General features: G+C 38.9%; 1 protein-coding gene across 1 annotated transcript in view; it reads left to right on the forward strand.

Annotated features, from left to right (window-relative positions):
* Positions 1-16682, forward strand: part of CABCOCO1 (ciliary associated calcium binding coiled-coil 1) — a 95061-nt gene extending 78379 nt beyond the window's left edge. The window contains exon 7 of the mRNA XM_089683202.1: positions 15310-16682. Coding sequence (XP_089539328.1) covers positions 15310-15330 — 21 coding nt within the window. The 3' untranslated portion in view covers positions 15331-16682. The remainder of the gene's footprint in view (positions 1-15309) is intronic.
* Positions 16683-19571: the final 2889 nt, after the last annotated feature.

The raw sequence follows: 19571 nt of genomic DNA on the forward strand, positions 1-19571 counted from the left end.
CGCCTGTGCGGTTTTAATTTTTTGCACTATAAACAAAAAAAGACCAACAATTTTGAAAAAAAAACAATATTTTTGACTTTTTGCTATTAAACATGTCCAGCACAAAATTTAAAATTAAAATTGTAAATTAATTGGTTGACATTAAAGTTATAGCATTTACAAATGACGGTGTATATATACTGGAATGTTTTTCTTTTACTAGTAATGGCGGCGATCAGCGATTTATAGCTGGAATACGGCGGGCATTCTGACACTGGGGGGGAACTAACTTGGTGTCATTGACATCCCCAGTGACACCAATACAAAGATCAGTGCTAAAAAAAACACTGACACTGTACTAATGGCACTGGACAGGAAGGGGTTAACATGAGGGGCGATCAAAGGGTTAACTGTGTACTGGTTGTGTTCTTCTATGGGGCCGTGTGTTTGTACTTCACTGTAATTACACTGCTTTGTATGGCTGTGCTGTGCACAGCCATGCAAATCACTGTGCACAAGCTGACTGGGAGGAGGAACTGTTTTTGTTTATAAACAATTCTCCTACCCGTCAGAGATCCTCGGCAATCACCGGGCACCGGCAAGTAATCACCGGTTGGGACCCAGTGATTGACAGCCGCAGCCACTAATAGCGGCACGGGTAGGGCGCGCGCGCCTTGTGCACACCCCCCTACCCAGAAATGCAAAATATATATATGTGATATTGCGCACCCATGCCACCCTGTAGCAGTATTTCTGCTATAGGGCAGATGGGAATCAGTTAACCAAAACTTTGTATTTTAAAGTCAATGTATAGTGCAGATTGTAAAATATAACCATTCCTGTAGTGTCTTAGACTCATTAAAACTTAAGATGGTTGTAAACCTTAGACATGAAATATGGACAAAGCATATCCCTCTTTAGTATGTACTTGCCTTGATTAGGAACACTAAGTGTCATTTCTGTTTGCTGTTTAATTCCTCTGCTAACAGCAGGAGTCATTTCTGGCACGTTTTCTTGACACAAAGAGAAAAATGGTGACGGGGAGGAACCTTCAGCAGATTATCAGCCTCAGCTTTGTTCCTGTGAGCTGTGTGGAAGGGGCTGTGTCTCTTCCCATCAATCAATTCTCAGAGCTCTTCTGACTAAGCTCTGCAGAGGGCAACTTCAGCTCTTCACCCCCTTTTTTCTGAACTCTCAGACAAGCTTTATACATTCAGCACTTTGAATGGATGTAGAAAACACTGTAGAAAAACAGGTACAACTTATGAATTTGTTTCACCTCTGTGTATCACTTGAGGCTAGTCACTTCACTGTGTATATGTAAGAGTTCACAACCACTGTGAATTACAGATTACCAATACTACTTCAAAAATAGTACAAAGGTATGCTAAATTGTATAACAATGACATCTCCTCCTCAACAAATTGAAGATGGAGTTTGGTAAAACAAGTCACAAAGAGCATATGTAGGGGTTGCAGCAACAATGGAGTTCTGTATTTTCCAAAAATGCCAGTAAACCCACTGATCCCAGCCAAACATCTGTTTGATCCAATTGTTCACTTTTTATAAAGTAGGCTGTGATTGTTTTTGCACATAGTGCTGCCAGATTAGACAACTGTAATAAGTAAAACCCAGAATTAAAATTTTATGACAAAGAAATTACGCATTTGTATAGGTAAATGGGCGCTAGCATATGTAATGATCTCTTTGAGGCTTTAGTTTGTTCACTGTTAAACTGCCTAATACATGAGTGTGCAGAGTTTTAACCAAATAGGGACCAAAATATGGACACAGTGGTCAAACAAGGAAGGAGCAACATTATATTAGAATATGAATGTATTGAATTGACCATTTAGAATGATGGCCCATTCCTTTCACATTTCACAGCATTATTATCTTTGACTTGGGCCTACCAACTGGAACAAAACAATTCTTTCACATTCATCACTGTCCACTTTTCTGACCCTGGGCCTGTTCATGGTGACAGAGAAATCTTTTCTTGTTCTTCGTTATTTGTATCTCCGATCTAGGGAATGATCACAGTGACAAAAAAATTGTAACCACATTCTCCATATACACAAACTAAACTTGAACGGAGATTGAACCAGTGAAGTCAATACAATTCCACCCATGTAACGTCTGTGTGGAGATCCCCCTCCCCTCTTACCTCCTGCTTCTTTTCTCCCCCACGTTTTTTATTCTTCTCATTTTTTTATTCACTAGATTGTCTATGTATCTTGATGGGTTTTTCTGTTCCCTTTCTTTCATTCCTTTATAGAAAACAACTTTATTCAGCTCTGTAATTTCTCTAGTTTTGATCATCTCAAACCCCTCTATTTTCATGTTGTTTATTGTGCTTAATTGGCGTGTGAGAGTTATGAGTGTGCTCACTTCATAATATGGAAATATGCTTGGTTCCTATGTCTTTTTTTGCAAATAATGCGTATGAAACGTCTATCTCAGTTGCTGTTTGAGAACTCATATTGGACCGGCAATACTCCTCTACCAAATTATATTTTATTATCTTTGATGATCCTCATCCACAAGCCAGTAATTCTATATTTGTCTCTGTTAAGGACATTGTGAACACATTACTGTGTAAACCACACTGTGTTCTCTTATACACTGTTTTTATATTGAGCATATTAAACTCAATAAAAATAGTAACATATAACAAAACAATTTCTGATATCATAATTTCTGACGCTGTGGAGGAATGAAAACATTGTTCAAGCAAGACAATGCTTGTAAAGTTATTATGCCCCATAGCAGGAAATAAGAGAGCTTGTACCTTTTTTTCAATCCTGCATGAATCATCGAAACAGGGAGAGGGCTTTTGGCACAGAGATAAACTGCTGTAGATGTTATACATAGGCAATGAAAGTTTTTCTAGAAGATATTAGGATACATGGGGTAACAATCTTTGCCTCAAGCCCAGACCACAGAAAAATTATCATACAGGAAGATTTTAAAGTGTTATGTTAACGTCTCACAGTACTTAAAAATGTAAATTTCTGGTTCTGCGTGTTTTTACATACAAGATTCTAAAGCAGTGGTCTCCTAACTGCGACCCTAGGACCGAATGTGGCCTTTTGGTTGCCTTTACCTGGCCCATGAGGTATAATTCCTGCCACTGACGTCAAGAATGGAGCAATATTCCTTCAATGTAAAAAACCATGACAGGGACTATAATCCCTCTCTACTCTATCCAAAACAAAACAAAAAAAATTAGGTCACACTTTAAATTTTAAATTAAAGTTTGGTGATAGTATGTAAAAAAAAAATACTGAAAATAATTTTTTCATTTTCCAAAAAATTATGACAAAAAAATACAACTTCAAAAAACTCACCATGCCTCTTATGAAGTACGTCGGACTGTCTTTGCAAAAAGGGGTCATTTGGGGGATATCTGTACTTTTGTGACATTCTTGGACCTCAAGAAATTAGATTGGCTGTCAGTACTTCAGGATTGATCAATATTCAGATATATCCCATAGTTTGTGAACTCTATAACTTTCCTACAAACTAAAAAATACATCCTAATTTGGGTTACTTTCACCAAAGACATGTAGCAGAATACATCTTGGCCTAAATTTATGAAGAACAATTATTTATTTGCAAACTTTTATAACAGAAACAAAGAAAAACATGGTTTTTTTTCAAAATTTACGGTCTTTTTTTGTTAATTTAGCAAAAAATAAAAACCCCAGCGGTGATTATATACCACCAAAAGAAAGCTCTAGCTGTGTGAAGAAAATGATAAAATTTTAGTTTGGGTACAGTGTTGTATGACCGCGCAATTGTCATTCAAAGTGTGACCGTGCTGAAACCTGAAAAATGGCCTGGGAGGGAAGGGGGTAAAAGTGCCCGGTATGGAAATGGTTAAAGCAGTCAGAACAGAGACAGAATAATTTCTTATAGTTGCTTAGGGTTATTTGCACTATGCACCTTGTTTTTTGACTTATTAAAAAGCCATGTTTTTGTTGTTTTGCTTTTAGATTAATGAATAATATATACTTTTCATAGTTTAGGATGTACAAATTTTTCACTTTGTTAGAATCATCATTTTGAAATAGTGCCAACCATTCCCTGTTCTTTGCAATGAGTGGTTCAATGTACCTGTGTTGCGCTGACCTGTTGTCTAAGTCAGAATGAAGACTGCAGTTGCGTGGGAAAGAAAATAAGCTTTTCTCTAAATATTTACAGGTTCCTGGATAAGGTTTTTGCAAATGACAGTTTTTGAATTGTATATGTTATCATATTACAGTTTAACACAATTTGCTTACTATATTTTAAATAATGATTCTACACAACCTCATAAAAATGTGTAAGTTATAGGTGATCCTCTAAGCTGGTATACAACTGAACATAGAATATAGGGCATATGTATATAAAAAAAAAAATAACTGTGTGAATATGTCAATCTTTGGCACAGGCTCCACGAATCTTCACCATAACTTTTCTAAAATGATTATTTCCTAGGTTCATCAGTGCCATCTAGTGGCAAATATATGGTCATTTCTTTCCTGAACACCCTTAATCAGGAAAGATATTACATTATTGCCCCTAGATGGAGCTGACGAGCTTGTATACCAATTAGGAAAACTGGTGAAGATTTGTACAGCCTTTGTGAATTAATGGCATATTCGCACAGCACGTTTTTAGATCAAGCTACTTCAGAAGATATGGATAACCTGATAACATGTAGTTACAGTACAGTCACACTGGTTTTTATGCTGTCTGTTTGATTTCATGAATAAATACTGGCCCCACTTATTTAAACATTTAGAGAATTACTTTGACAAAATGTTCCTTTGGTTGTAATAGCTTTGGAAGGCAATTTTCAACAATAAAATAAATTGAGAAATAGTGAGGATGGATTGTGACTCATGTTCTACTTAAAGCTGAACTTTAAAATAAATTAGACTTTTTAGTACAGCTAGTGTAAGCACTTGAATCTTTCTTGATATCAACCTTCTTTATGGCCACATCAAGATGGGGAAGTTCTGCCAATCAGGCTGTGTTGCATGCACATGTACTGACAAGGAACATGCTAATGGAGGAGAGAGAAAAGAGATGACCTAATCAATGTTATGCTGCTCTTTCATTGTCCAATCACAGACTGAGGGGGGCAGGAATGTGACTATACCATAATGCTCAACTATAGTCAAGAAAAGTGAGGTCACCAATCTGGCAATCTTGCCACATGGTGGAATGTAAATGTCAGAAATGGCTGGACAAAACTACAAATCAGGTAAACCAGGTCCTATCTACTGTAGGAAATGTAACTATCTGATTGTCTGGAGCTTTGAAGTAGTACACCCTGAGGCATTATTCACACCATGTGCAGAGTTTTTCTGCTTGTGTTCTGCAAGAGCAGAAAAAAAACAATTGTTCTCTATGTGCCCTGTTCACACCACAGCACTAGTATCATGTGCGTATTGTTTTCTGCGCAGGAATCCTGAAAGTGTATAAAACTCACTGAAACGTGCATGAAAACTGAGGTCTCTGCAAGTGAAATTTGCACGTCAGTTTCCATCTGTTCTTCTGCACGTATGGTGTGAATGAGCCCTGAACGATGACAGCTCTGGAACCTTCATTGTCCACAGATTTCTGCCAAACATTTAGTAAATTGGAGTTTCTCTCAAATTGCACCCTATACTGACATTTACCTGAAATCCAGTAATTATTGTGAATAGTATAGAAAATGTAAAAGAGTCAACTAACCTTCAATTGACATTTAATTTGTGCAGGAACATTAGCAGATAAAGTAACACCCACTCAGTGCACTACTAAAATCAATGTAATTAACAGAGGCATACTTTGTAGAGGTGACAGAGATCCCCCTGCGCTAATATGGAACCTAATTTCTATATGCTCCTAACACCCTATCCTCTACCTATAAGTGGACAAATATAAGTGATAAAATATAATAGTGATGTAGCGCTGATAACTAAATGTGCAAACTCCACAATAATAAGATAAAAAACATAAATCACATAAGAGAATGAATATAAATATATACAGTTGTGTTCAAAATAATAGCAGTCAGACATCACTAACCTGATCAATCACTGTTTTTGGTAGAAATGATATTTCTACATGGCAAATAATTTACTAGCAGGTGTAGTAGAGTAATAGAAATCCAACAGACCCAACAGTCATGACATGCATGCTGCTGATTCTGTGTAATTGAATCACTGATTGAAAGGGGCATGTTCAAAATAATAGCAGTGTGGAGTTCTACTAGTGAGGTCATTCATTCTTTGAAAAACAGGTGGCAATTATTGCCCTTATTTAAGGAAGGAAGGCAGCAAATGTTGTACATGCTGGTTACAGTGCATTTCTCTCTGAAATTCTGAGGAAAATGGGTCGTTCCAGGTATTGTTCAGAACAGCGTACCTTGATTAAAAAGTTGATTGGAGAGGGGAAAACATATAAATAAGTGCAGAAAATGATAGGCTTCTCAGCTAAAATGATCACAAATGCTTTAAAATGACAACCAAAACCTGAAAGACATGGAAGAAAGCGAAAAACTACCATTCGAATGGATAGAAGAATAGCCAGAATGGCAAGCCAACAATGACTCAGCCAACAGTCAGCTCCAGGAAGATGAAAGAAGTTCTAAAGTTACCTGTGAGTACTGTTACAATTAGAAGACGCCTATGTGAAGCCAAGCTATCTGCAAGAAGCCCCCGCAAAGTCCCACTGTTGAAAAAAAGACATGTGCTGAAGAGGTTACAATTTGCCAAAGAGCACATTGACTGGCCTAAAGAGAAATGGCGCAACACTTTGTGGACTGATGAAAGTAAGATTGTGTTTTTTGGGTCTAGTGGCCGGAGACAGTTTGTCAGACGACCTCCAAACACTAAATTCAAGCCACAGTACACTGTGAAGACAGTGAAGCATGGTTGCACAAGCATCATGATATGGGGATGTTTCTTATACTACGGTGTTGGGCCTATTTATCGCATACCAGGGGGAGGTGATTCAAGTACAGTTCTTAGGTGGAGGTGGGGTAGGCTTCCCTGAAGAAGTGAGTTTTCAAAGATCGCCTAAAGGCAGACAGGGTGGGGGCTGACCGGACATGCTGTGGTAGGGAGTTCCAGAGGATGGGAGAGGCTCTGGAGAAGTCCTGGAGGCGAGAGTGGAAGGAGGGGATGAGGGAGCTAGAGAGGAGGATATCATGGAAGGAGCGGAATTTGCGATTTGGGCAGTATCTGTGGATGAGGTTGGTGATGTAGCTAGGGGCAGTGTTGTGGCTTTGTAAGCTGTGGTTAGTATTTTGAATTTTATACGTTGGGTTAGTGGAAGCCAGTGGAGGGATTGGCAGAGAGGGGCAGCAGTCGCTGATCGGTTGGTACGGTAAGGTTGCTATAGTGCTGGTGCAGATGGTAAGCATATATCCTTAGATGGCAAGCATGCCCCCTCACCTCCTTGCTGCGACCCAAAAGGGTCAACACGCCTTTTGGATCACTCTGGATCCTACAGGTACCAACTCTCCAGGTCGCTCTGATTCCACTGAACCTCACTGGTAACTTCCTTCCAATATAAATCACTCTTCCATTCAGGGATAAACGCAGTGCAGACCAATAAATGAGTATCACATTACAGCCATGAAAGGACAAAAAAACAAGTCTCCCATAGAGACACTTTTTAATATGTTAAAAGCATGTTAAATCGCCAAATATTGCACTCACATTAATGCAGATCAAACAAGGCTTGTCACACCACTCAGTATGGGCGTACTGTGTAAACCTGGTGTAGCAAGATGGCGCTCTGCCGGAAGTGCGTCACCACATTGCATCTATGTGTTGCGTACACGTGACTTCCTCAGGATAGCGTCATCCAGAGTGATCCAAAAAGTGTGTTGACCCTTTTGGGTCGCAGCAAGGAGGTGAGGGGGCATGCCTGCCATCTAACGATATATGCTCACTATCTGCCCCAGCACTAGCACTATAGCACGTGGTTTGAAGATATAGGCACATTTTGTCAGTCATTGCCATCTTTGCTATTCTTGGCAATTTGTTGGACAATTTTTATCGTTTTATGCATATATGAAGTTTATGTTTATATATTGTGTTTAACATTATTCACTAGTCACTTTATTTGGTTTATATCACAATTTTGGGATACACTTTATATATCATCCACTATATATAGCACCTAGTCTTTTGGGGTTTGGTCTCAAGTGGAACTGAGTATTGTCACTGTATGAGGGTCCAGGCATAGGACCAGCTTCATCATATGCACTTTGTGTACTGATAATATCACAGTTTGAGACACTGTTTTTCTAGATCTTGAAAGATCTATCACTTATATATTTATATTCATTCATTTACAGTATGTGATTTATGTTTTTTATCTTATTATTGTGGAGTTTGCACATTTAGTTATCAGTGCTACACCACTATTATATTTTATCATTTTAATACTTTTTAGAGGATTTGCCCAAGCTCTGATCTCAAGGATAACCATATTTTTGGATAGTTATCCTTTAAAGTGGTTCTAAATCCTCAAGGTTTTTTACCTTCATGCATTGTATGCATGAAGCTAAAAAACCTTCTGTGTGTAGCAGCCACCCCAGCCCCACCTAACACTTACCTGAGTCCCTTATTGATTCAGCGCTGTCCACGAGAGCCTCCTGATTGGCTGAGGCAACAGCAGAAGCCATTGGCTCCCGCTGCTGTCAATCACAACCAGTGAGCCACTCTGGAGAGGGAGGGGCAGGGCCATTCCTCAGCTCTGTGTGTGAATGGACCCACAAAGAAGCTTGGGAGCGTGCCTGCGCGGGTGCCCTCTGGGGCACTCACTCAACAGGAGGGATGAGCCAGGGCCGCCAGCGGGGATTGGAAAAGAGGAGGATTCGGGCTGCTCTGTGCAAAACCACTGCACAGAGCAGGTAAGTATAACATGTTTGTTATTTTTTTTTTTTAAATCAACAATTTATCACTTAAAGCCCTCCATCCCTCATCCGCTTTCCAGCAGCTGCAAAACTTTATACTCACCTATTCACCTCCTTTGAAGTCAACCCTATGCAAAGGCACTGCTGCCCTAACTAGTCCCTTTCTTCTTCTGCACATGTGCAGAAAGAAATACCATTCATTCCTATTACGATGCTGTCTATTATGTGTCCAAACCTTATACAGCCTTTCCATTGGAATTAATAGAATTTTCTGCACTTCTGCAGAAAAAAAACAGATTGGTTGGAGAGTTTTCAGCACTGGCTTCCCATGGTATGTTCAGCAGCGATCTCCCAGGAGCATGGAAAAGTGAGTAGAAGGCGTTGAGTGAGCTTCCGGGAGGTAGGATAGTAAGTGGCTTAAAGGTTAAGTTCACCGTTTGTTAAAAAAATAATAAAGGCACATTTTTTTGCAGGTAAAAAAAAGCACATTTATTATTTTTTACATTGTAGACTGTAAAGCATTGCACCCATGATCAGCAGGTCTTGGGTGCAATGCCAAGATCCTTCAGACTCTCAGTAAGCTGTCTGCCTGTACGTTCCGTACCATGCTCCTAAAGGTGAACGTATCCTTTAACCTCCCTAACGGTATTCCCGAGTGTAGCTCGGGGTAAAATGTCTGTACCAAAAGCGGTAACCCCGAGCTACACTCGGGCTTACCATGCGGCACTGCATAGGGAGTCCCTGCAGCACTTACCTTGTCCTTCGCTCCCGCGATGTGTCCCCTGCAGCGTCCCCGACCATCTCCTCCGGCTGATGCCGGCATCCGGCTCCTGTGTTCCGGTCCCTGTGATGTCGGGACGTACGGGCGCCGGCGGTGGGAAATTTGAAAATTTAAAAAAAATGAAATTTTTTTCAAAACGATTTTACATAGTAAAACATTGCTGTTTCAACCCATTTCACATACATTTTGTCCCGAGTGCTTTGTCCGGCGCCCTGCCTGCATTTTGAATGTTCTTTCTGCCTGGAAACTTAGAAAAGTCCATGGCGTCCAAAAAGTGTCCCTTTAGGTCAAAATCGGTTTTAGACCAGCTAGAGAACAGCGATAGTAAATCAGAACCACTTGCAGAATTGAGTGATAATGATTTGTGGAGAAATTTGTCATTAGACACTGAAAACAATTTTGCGACTTTGCTCAGCGATGTGCGAACTTGGCGCTATATTTCAAATTTCAGTGTTTTTGGTTTGATTATATTATTGAATTACATTTATTATTATATTATTATTTTTTATGATTATTTATTAAATTATAATTTATGACTTCGTGTTTCAAATTTTATCATACCCGGGATGTTTACTAGACTCTTGTTCGGACAGATTTCAGTGAGTTATTCCTAAATATTACAGCCTACAATAAAAAACTACACATTTCCATGCAAAAAAATGGTACCGCTTTCAGCACCAAAAATCGGAAATAATCATACCGCCAGGGAGGTTAATGTGTATCTAAGCCCAACAACAAAAATTTAATGTATCACAGCTTCCTGGTCCTCAAATGTAGTGGCTGCATACGTTTTCATTTTTCACACTTTTTTTTCTTTTTTTCCCCAAGTAATTCTGCAAATTACATTCTTCCTGTCCTTTCATGGCTACACATTTTTACAATCTAAGGCCCCTAATCACATTCATACATACACATGCTAGGGCCAGTTTAGACAGGAGCCAGTGAATCTACCAGCATGTCTTTGGAATGTAGGAGGAAATTGGAATACCCAGAAGAAACCCACGTATACACAAGGCGAACATGCAAACTCAAGGCAGGTGGTGCTGTGGTTGGGATTTGAAACAACGACCCTAGTGCTGCCAGGTGGAAGTGCTAACCATTTAGCCACTGTATAAATTCCAGTATATATACCATAGTTTGTAGATGCTAAACCTTCCACACAAACCAATTAATATGCACATATTGGGCTTTTTTTTTCTACCAAAGACATGTAGCAAAATGCACAATAACTTTTTTTTATTGGATATGTTTTATAGCAGAAAGTAGGAAATACATTTTTGTAAACTAGATTTTCTGTCTTTTTTCATTCATATATTAAAAAATCAAAAAAATCAAAAGAAAGCTCCATTTGTGTAAAAAATTGAGGTAATGAAGGGTATAAAACCTTCCGAAGGTCAAGTGGTTAAAGGATATTTATACAAACGTATTGTTGTCTATCACGATTTGTAAGTTGATGTTTACATACCAAGTATTAGGGGATCCTAGAGAATGTGCAGATACCTCTAGGTATTTACTTTTAACTTTTAGTTCAGATTAAGTATATTGAATTTTTTATAGATTTTTTTTTTTAAAAAACTAAATATTTATAACAACATCTAGCAATTATACAGTTAAAAGCAATAATTCATCCATGCCATATATTTTATTTACACAAAATGTACTCTGTATGTTACTGCTTCCATTTCGTAGAAATTATTTACCATACTTTATTACAATTAAAAAAAAAGAGAGACACTTTATCTTGTGAATAATGTGTTGGCTTGCTTGAACATTGACTTTGATATATAAGCTAGCTTAATAGAGTTATTGTTAGGAAGTGTGCAAAATGGACTGTGACATTTTGTCAGGGTAAAAGAGATTAGTCAATGTTTGTTCTAGATATAGAAGTGTAATGGGTGTTGCCTTGTTTTCTTTAGTGTAGACTGTTTGCCTGTCAAAAATGTAATATAACATGCACAAGTGAAAATGAAATCCTTGCAGATAAAGTCTAATTTACCAAAGTCAAGTGTTATTATGTATACAGAATGAGATACAGAGAAAAATAATGAGGACAGAATGGATTCACCTGATTTGAGATTCAGGTCAGAGCCTGTTTGATGGATATTAGATATCTGCAAATTTTAGCCAATTCACTAGCTAAAAAAACATGTATAGAATGTAAAACTAGAATTATAATTAAAGAGATTTTAAAGAACCTCCAGTTTAACATGTATTACTTAAAGAAAAAAATCAGAATGCCTTACCACCTTGGCATGAAAGCTAGTATTCCCTTATTAAGTTGGCTATGGGATTGTGGGTCTCCTTTCAGGTTATTGTTGCCCTGTATGTCCTTTACCATTGGTTTGGTGTTTCAATATTGCAGCACTCAAAAATATTGTAAGTAGGGGGGATGGTGGTGGTTTATATGCAGTGGGGACAAGTAAGTTGCTCTGTTGAACCCAATACCCAACCAAGGCAATACAAGGTAATAGCTAAAATATATACTAAAACCTTTATATTAAACAGCAAAAACTAAATCCACTAATGTGCTTTAAGGGCTTGTTCACATTTGACTAAATTTCTGACTCTTACCAAATGCTGCTATAGCTTTACTATAGGCGTTAGACAGGCGTTAATGAGCTTTGGTATGGGCGTTAGACAGATGTTAATGAGATTTAGTATGGGCGCTAGACTGGCTTTTTACAAGCGTTAAAAACATTTCCAAAGCACCCTATGTGCAGATTTGAAGTGTTTTATAAGCCTTTGACAAGCTTTAAAACCACACCACAAACTAAATAAACTGTAATTTCATTAACCTCCGCAACCGCACTGCAAATGTGCCGCAAACGCCTGCCGCTGTGTTTGAGGAGCGTCATCATAGACTTAAATGGGAGGCACTGAAAGGCTTCAAACTCCTTCTGACTCGACATGAGGCTTCAATTTTAAAGCGACACGACGCTAACGCTTCATGTTTTGATAATGTGAACAGCACTGTGTTCTGCCCATAGTATTATCTGCATAGTTGTTTGAGAAGTGTTAAAAACACTCCTCAAATGCCTTCTTTCAATGCCAGTGTAAACTAGAGTGCACACTTACAAAACATGTGAAAGCTTTGTCAGCCTGCAATAGTAAACAGGAAATGCTGGTTATCGGCAGTTCTCTCCTCACGCTGACAGCGCTGGGGAGAAGAAGAGAGACGGTAAGCGGTAATCCTTAGAGGGGACATCTACACTGATAATCAGTGCCCTGATTATCAGTGCAGTCCCATCAATGTTCATCAATGCTACTTTTCAGTGCCTATCAGTGATGCCTCTCAGTGTCCATTAATTCTGCTTTTCAGTGCCCATCAGTGATTCCTGTCAATTCCCATCAGTGCCACCTATCAGTGCTTCATCAGTGGAGTCTATTAGTATGCATCAGTGCCGCCCAACAGTGCCACCTGTCAGTGCCACCTCTCATTTTCACCTATCAATGCCCATCAGTGCCGCATATCAGTGCCCATCAGTGATGATTGTCAGTGTACATCAGTGATGCCTGTCAGTGCCCATTAGTGCCACATATCTTTGCCTCCTCATCAGTGCCGCCTATCAGTGCCATCTATCAGTGCCCATCAGTGCTGCCTATCAGTGCAGCCTCATCATCGCACATCAGTGAAGGAGAAAAACTACTTATTTACAAACTTTTATAACAGAAACAAAGAAAAACTTTTTTTCCCAAAAATGTTTGGCCTTTTTGCGTTTGTTTAGCAAAAATAAAAAACCCAGCGGTGATTAAATACCAGCAAAATAAAGCTCTATATGTCTCTAGAAAATGAAAAAAAATTTGCTTGGGTACAGTTTTGCATGACCCCGCAATAGTCATTCAAAGTGCAGCAGCGTAGAAAGCTGAAAATTGGCCTGGGCAGGAAGGGGGTGAAAGTGCCCAGTAGGCAAGTGGTTAAATGATGATTTAATTTATTAAGGGAAAAATGTGAAAAAGTAATTACTCCCCCCCAAATGAATTGTGATTAACCACATTTTTTGGAAAGCTGAGATTAATTTCTCTTGCCACACCCAGGCCTGACTACTGTCAGACCTATTGATTCAAGAAATCATTAAACAGAAGCTGTCTGACAAAGTGAAGCACTGTAACAGATACCACAAAGCAACACATCATGCCACGATCTAAGGAAATTCAAGAACAGATGAGAAACAAAGTAATAGACATGTATCAGTCTGGAAAATGTTACAGAGCCATTTTCAAGGCTTTGGAACTCCAGTGACCTACAGTGAGAGCCATTATCCACAAATGGAGAGGACTTGAAACAGTGGTGAACCTTCCCAGAGGTGGCTGACCTACCAAAATTACTCCAATCCAGGAGGTCATAAAATAACCCAGAACAGGATCTAAAGAACTGCAGGCCTCACTTACCACAGTTAAGGTCAGTGTTCATGATTCAACAATAAGAAAGAGACTGGGCAAAAATGGCATCCAAAGGAGGGTTCCGAGGTGAAAGCCACTGCTGACCTAAAGGAATGCAAAGGTTCATTTCACATTTGCAAAAAACTATCTTAATTATCTCCTAGACTTTTGGGCAAATATTCTGTGGACTGAGGAGACAAAAGTTTAACTTTTTGAGAGGCGTACATCCCGTTACATCTGGCGTAAAACTAACACAGCATTTCCAATCCAGGAGGTCATAAAATAACCCAGAACAGGATCTAAAGAACTGCAGGCCTCACTTACCACAGTTAAGGTCAGTGTTCATGATTCAACAATAAGAAAGAGACTGGGCAAAAATGGCATCCAAAGCAGGGTTCCGAGGTGAAAGCCACTGCTGACCTAAAGGAATGCAAAGGTTCATTTCACATTTGCAAAAAACTATCTTAATTATCTCCTAGACTTTTGGGCAAATATTCTGTGGACTGAGGAGACAAAAGTTTAACTTTTTGAGAGGCGTACATCCCGTTACATCTGGCGTAAAACTAACACAGCATTTCATAAAAAGATCATCATAACAAGAACAGTCAAACATGGTGGTAGTGTGATGGTCTAGGGCTGCTTTGCAGCTTCATGACCTGAATTGCTTGCCATAATTGATGGAACCATGAATTCTGCGCTCTACCAGAAAATTCTGAAGAAGAATGTCAGGCCATCAGTTCGTGACATCAAGCTCAAGTGCACTTGGGTTATGCAGTGGGGGTTTAGGAGGCAATTACTTTTTCACATAGGGCCAGGCAGGTTTGGACAGCTTTTTTCCCTTAATAAATGAAATCATTTAAAAACTGCATGTTGTATTTACTTGGGTTATCTTTGTGTAATATTAAAATTTGTTTGATGATCTCAATCATTTAGGTGTGATAGATATGCAATAAACAATCAGGAAACTGCAAATACTTTATGATATCATTGTATATATTTGAAAAAAAATCCTTCTTTCTTCCCATAGGCCAAATAAAATTAAAATTTAAAAATGATTCATAATAAGCATATTTCAGACGCACTTTGTGCTATGTGATAAAAGTTATCTCCTAAGTATAGGCTGGCATTGAGTGCAGTCTGTAAAACAGGAAGGCACGTGATGTGTAATCTTTGTGTAAAGGCTAGATGGATATGTCAGACATGCTTGGACAAAGTGCAGCACAGGGCAGCCTTTCCCTAAACCTTTTTTTCATTCTCTCCACAGGCTGAGATAAATGACAATTGACGTGGCCTTCACTGCAAAAACAGAAAATGTGAAAAAGCCATGACTTTCTCAGCAAGCGTCATGTAGCTTCTAACATTTTATCACCACTACTGGAAACACATTTCAGAGAATTGTTTAGGTTTATAAAGTATTTGAAATTTTGAAAAAAATGAAATATTGCCATACATTAACAACTTGGTAGATAATTACATATTGCTCCATTGCATCACTTAAGATAAAACAGTACCTATATACCTAATTCCAGCATGCCACCACAGCCATGCCTGCTACAGGATTCTTGAATATAGACCTCCAACAAGCTTTTAGGGCTCCTTCACATGAGTGACCTGGGAACAGTAAAACCAGTCAAAAGAGCTGCACTTTTACACCCTAGCCCCCTCCTTCAGCTGCTCAGCTAAATCCTTACATTACAGTCAGATAAGGTTGTACACATGCCTGGCCTCCATGCTTTGCTTTGTGGCCACAGCAAATTTAATTTGGCCTGTTTGACAGATGGCACTGCCTGGCAAACTCATTGAGGTCAATGGGAGCACTGCAACCGCGAGCTAAACACTTGGCTCACATGTTCAGTGCGTTATTTTAAATCAAAATCACCCTTGAGAATAATTTAATAAAACAGATATTCAGGAGGCAGCAGGATCTCCTTCTGAACACCTTCCATAAACTGATATACGGCCCTTTGAAAAGCAATCCATGACATCAAGGTGAGAGAGCCCTAAAGCTGAATTCCAGCCTGTATTAGTCTGGAGTGAATCAATTAAAACATGCATATGCCATTCTTCCAGGGTAGTAGTCACTGGTATTACAGTGATTGCCACTGTCTTTTAGGTTCTGTGCCAATTGGTTGCTCTGCTGTTACTACATTCTTTATGTCACAATGGGCCCTTCTCTGTCCAAGCATGTCTGTTCCCAGGTCATGTAATTGGGCTCTCCTCCTTATAAATGTCCTGTTTGTGTTTTGCTTCTTTTTTTTGGCCACTGTAAGGTAATAGTACTGCTTTACAAGTAGAGCCCTTGGTGTTGTTTTATTTCTACCTGTTGTTTCTTACTGACTTTGTGTTTATAATCATTTTTAAAGCAATTAACATGTATACATACAATTTCTAATTTTTTATACAAATTCACCGTCTTTCCTTTCTATTTGTCCAATCTGAGACCACTGGATTTAATTGCAAATTCCAGTAATATCTGGTCAAAGCGCAACTGTACACAGAACAAATATCAACTGGTAATATCGACTGGTACTGAAAAAAATGGATTTAAACAGAGAATCTTATGGTTGAATTTAAACATATGTTGATAGTTGTAGACATTTATTAGATAAATAATAAAGGAAACTTGTTCTATAGAAATATGGAGTCTGTTCTTGATAATGCAGTTTACAATTTAGGCAAGTTGACGCAAAAGCCACAATGCTTTCTAGCTTACTGACCCAGAACAAGTATGGCAGAATTCCTGATCTTCATACTTGTTGCAGGTCAGTTACTTTTGAAGCCATTGGATCAACATGACAGCCAGAGAACCAGCATTTGCAGAAGAGGTAAGCTAATGCAGGCCATACATGGGACACATTCTAAAAGAATTTTCTTTCAAAAATCGTAACTAAGAATTTCAGTTCAAATTTTGTACCATTAGTGGGCTTCAGGTTTGGCCGATTTTCATACTGCCATCAAATTCAAGTGATCAGCATGTTGGCAATTTTTGAAAAACAAATTAATTTCTAATCAATAATGGGAGAATCGTGCAAGAAATATGATAAAAAAAAAGAGCATGAGCTATGACCTGGAAAGAAAAGAAGATCCCCAGGCACGAAAATTCTTTTCTGTAGCAACATGAGGTAAAATTGAAGGCTTGGCTGGTCAAATTTCTAAATTAATGGTGGCACCATCATATTACAGTACGCTCAAAATTTCTGATTTCCTAATGAAAATGTATTCAGAATTCAGTTCATGTATCGCCTGCATAAGTCAGTGCCTGGAATTCTCTTAGCACAAGTTTCCTTTAGAGCGTATTTATATTAGTGTTGACCGCTTTTCAGAAGGTGTTTGACAGGTAGCTGGGAGGCGTTATGTTGCTTTCCCAAGCCTCTCCCACTTCAGTTGAGTACGAGAGGGAATAGGGAGGACTGGTAAATGAAAAGTTCACCTTTTGGAACATGTCACATATTCCACCTGTATTTAGGATGGAACATGTAACAACTCCTATCGCTGTTTGCCCCTCTCATTGTAACAGCAGGTAAGAGACCTTCTCCCTGCACCAGATGTCACAGTTCAAAAACAACGCAGCCATGCAGGGCTCCACCCACATGACTGAAATGTTAATTCACAGATTTCTGTGAATGGATTAGCTACAACTGCCATCAGCCTTTGTGACTCACAGCCTGTATTTCTGAATGGGTCGCTGATGAGCGCTCTCATAGTTCATTCACAAGCCCTACAGCTTGTAAACATCCAGCCTGTGTCAGAAGTATGGGCTGAAAACTGTGGAGCTTGTCTGCAGGAGCCTGACATTGCTCTCCTGATCTTCTGATCACAGGTGCAATGTATTCCAGGCTCCTTAGGGAAAAAATAATAAATGCACATTTTTTTCCTCCAAAAATATGTACATTTATTATTTTATCCCAAAAGGTGAACGTATCCTTTAACCATGCAGAATCTGCTTGTACAGCCATCAGGGAAGGAATTTAGTATACATTTATATATTTATTTTTTCATATTGCTATTTTGCTGTAGTTCATCAATTCAGGTGTAGGTTAAAGCCATCTCCCAAATATGTTATTTAACCACTTCCTGCCGACCTGGCGCATTTATATGGCCTCTCAGCAGGTGGGCTTTAATGTCTACTGGTCGTATATATGCAAACACTTTTCTGTCCTGAGACTGCACTCCCTGATGCTCCCAGCACAGTAACAAGCGGGTAATGGAAAGCTCCCAATGCATACTAGCTGTTAATCACAGCAGTCACATGATCGAAATGCCTGCCTCCACTTTCCTGCCTTTAGATTCTGTTAAAGGTTTGGGAGGCAGCGTCAGGAAGGGGTTAAATTGTGTATTTTTAATGTTCTCCTTTATGCCACATTAAAAGACCCTCTGGCTGCTGGATGATGTTTTTTAATTTTTTTTATGCTTTGGAACATGTTTCCTATGGTAGCGCCCAAAGACCCATGCTCTTTTTTTATCAAAAGCTTGAAAATGAGCTTTGAAAAATGCCTGAAAAAAAATTACAAGATTTGGCTCTCAAGGATGTTAATAGGGTTCAGGTGGTATGCTCGCTGTTTGTAGATTGTTCACTCATCACTAATACTGTATTTTTACAATATAGTCAAACAACATACAAGATAAGTAAACAATCCCCCTCCCAGATTTCCTGAGCACACACAACCTGTCTTTATCCCACTGGTCTCATAGATGTAGTAGTCCACCAAGGAGTAAAATGGCACTGTCTCCTGAACATCTTCACTCTCAGGAGGTAGTCCTATTCAAATCTATGGAGGACTACTGCACATGCACAGCCAGCAGAGATCAGGAAGCACACCAAGTAACATAAATCCATGGCTAATATATAGCTATAATTTATACTCTAGGTGTGCTAGGGGAGAGGTATATGGCACTTTCCCTAAAAAGGAAAGTGTTCTTTAAACTGATGTCACATTGGTGTTTCTGCTGCTTGTGACAGCTCACCAGTGGCAGTATTGAAAAATTTCAACTTCGCTTTACCAAATGGACATTATTCTCTTGGTGGCCATAAAGCTGCAGATTTCTATCCTGCTGGTCCAGCAAGGGAGTGATGCCATATGAGTGATTTGTTGCCAGAATTATTAGTGTTATATGGCCCTCAAACATTTCAGAGAAGTAATCCATTAATTCTAAATTATGAAACACCTGAGATTCTGTGAGCACCTGACATTCATTACATCACACCTGTGTCTCGCTGCTGAACACAAACTATGCTGGAAACATCACACACAATCCATCAGAAAGGTAAGAAATGAACTGCAGTTAGTTTCATGTTATGAAAAATGCATTTAATACACTTGGGTTAAGACTATATGGGCCATCTTTAGGCACTAAACTACAATTTTATGTGATTGCCCACTTTCTTTGCTTTGTGTTAATTTAATGAGCGATGGATGGCCCTGTTCTTTCACTATCACGCAGTGTGCAATTTAATCACATAACATCAAGTATTTGGAATTATCTTTTGCTTCTTATTAAATCTGAATATAAAAGGATATGAATTCT

The sequence above is a fragment of the Staurois parvus genome, unplaced genomic scaffold (genome assembly GCF_062004578.1).
Source record: "Staurois parvus isolate SC_StPar_1 unplaced genomic scaffold, SC_StPar_1.0 ptg000303l, whole genome shotgun sequence".
NCBI classification, from domain to species: Eukaryota; Metazoa; Chordata; class Amphibia; order Anura; family Ranidae; genus Staurois; species Staurois parvus.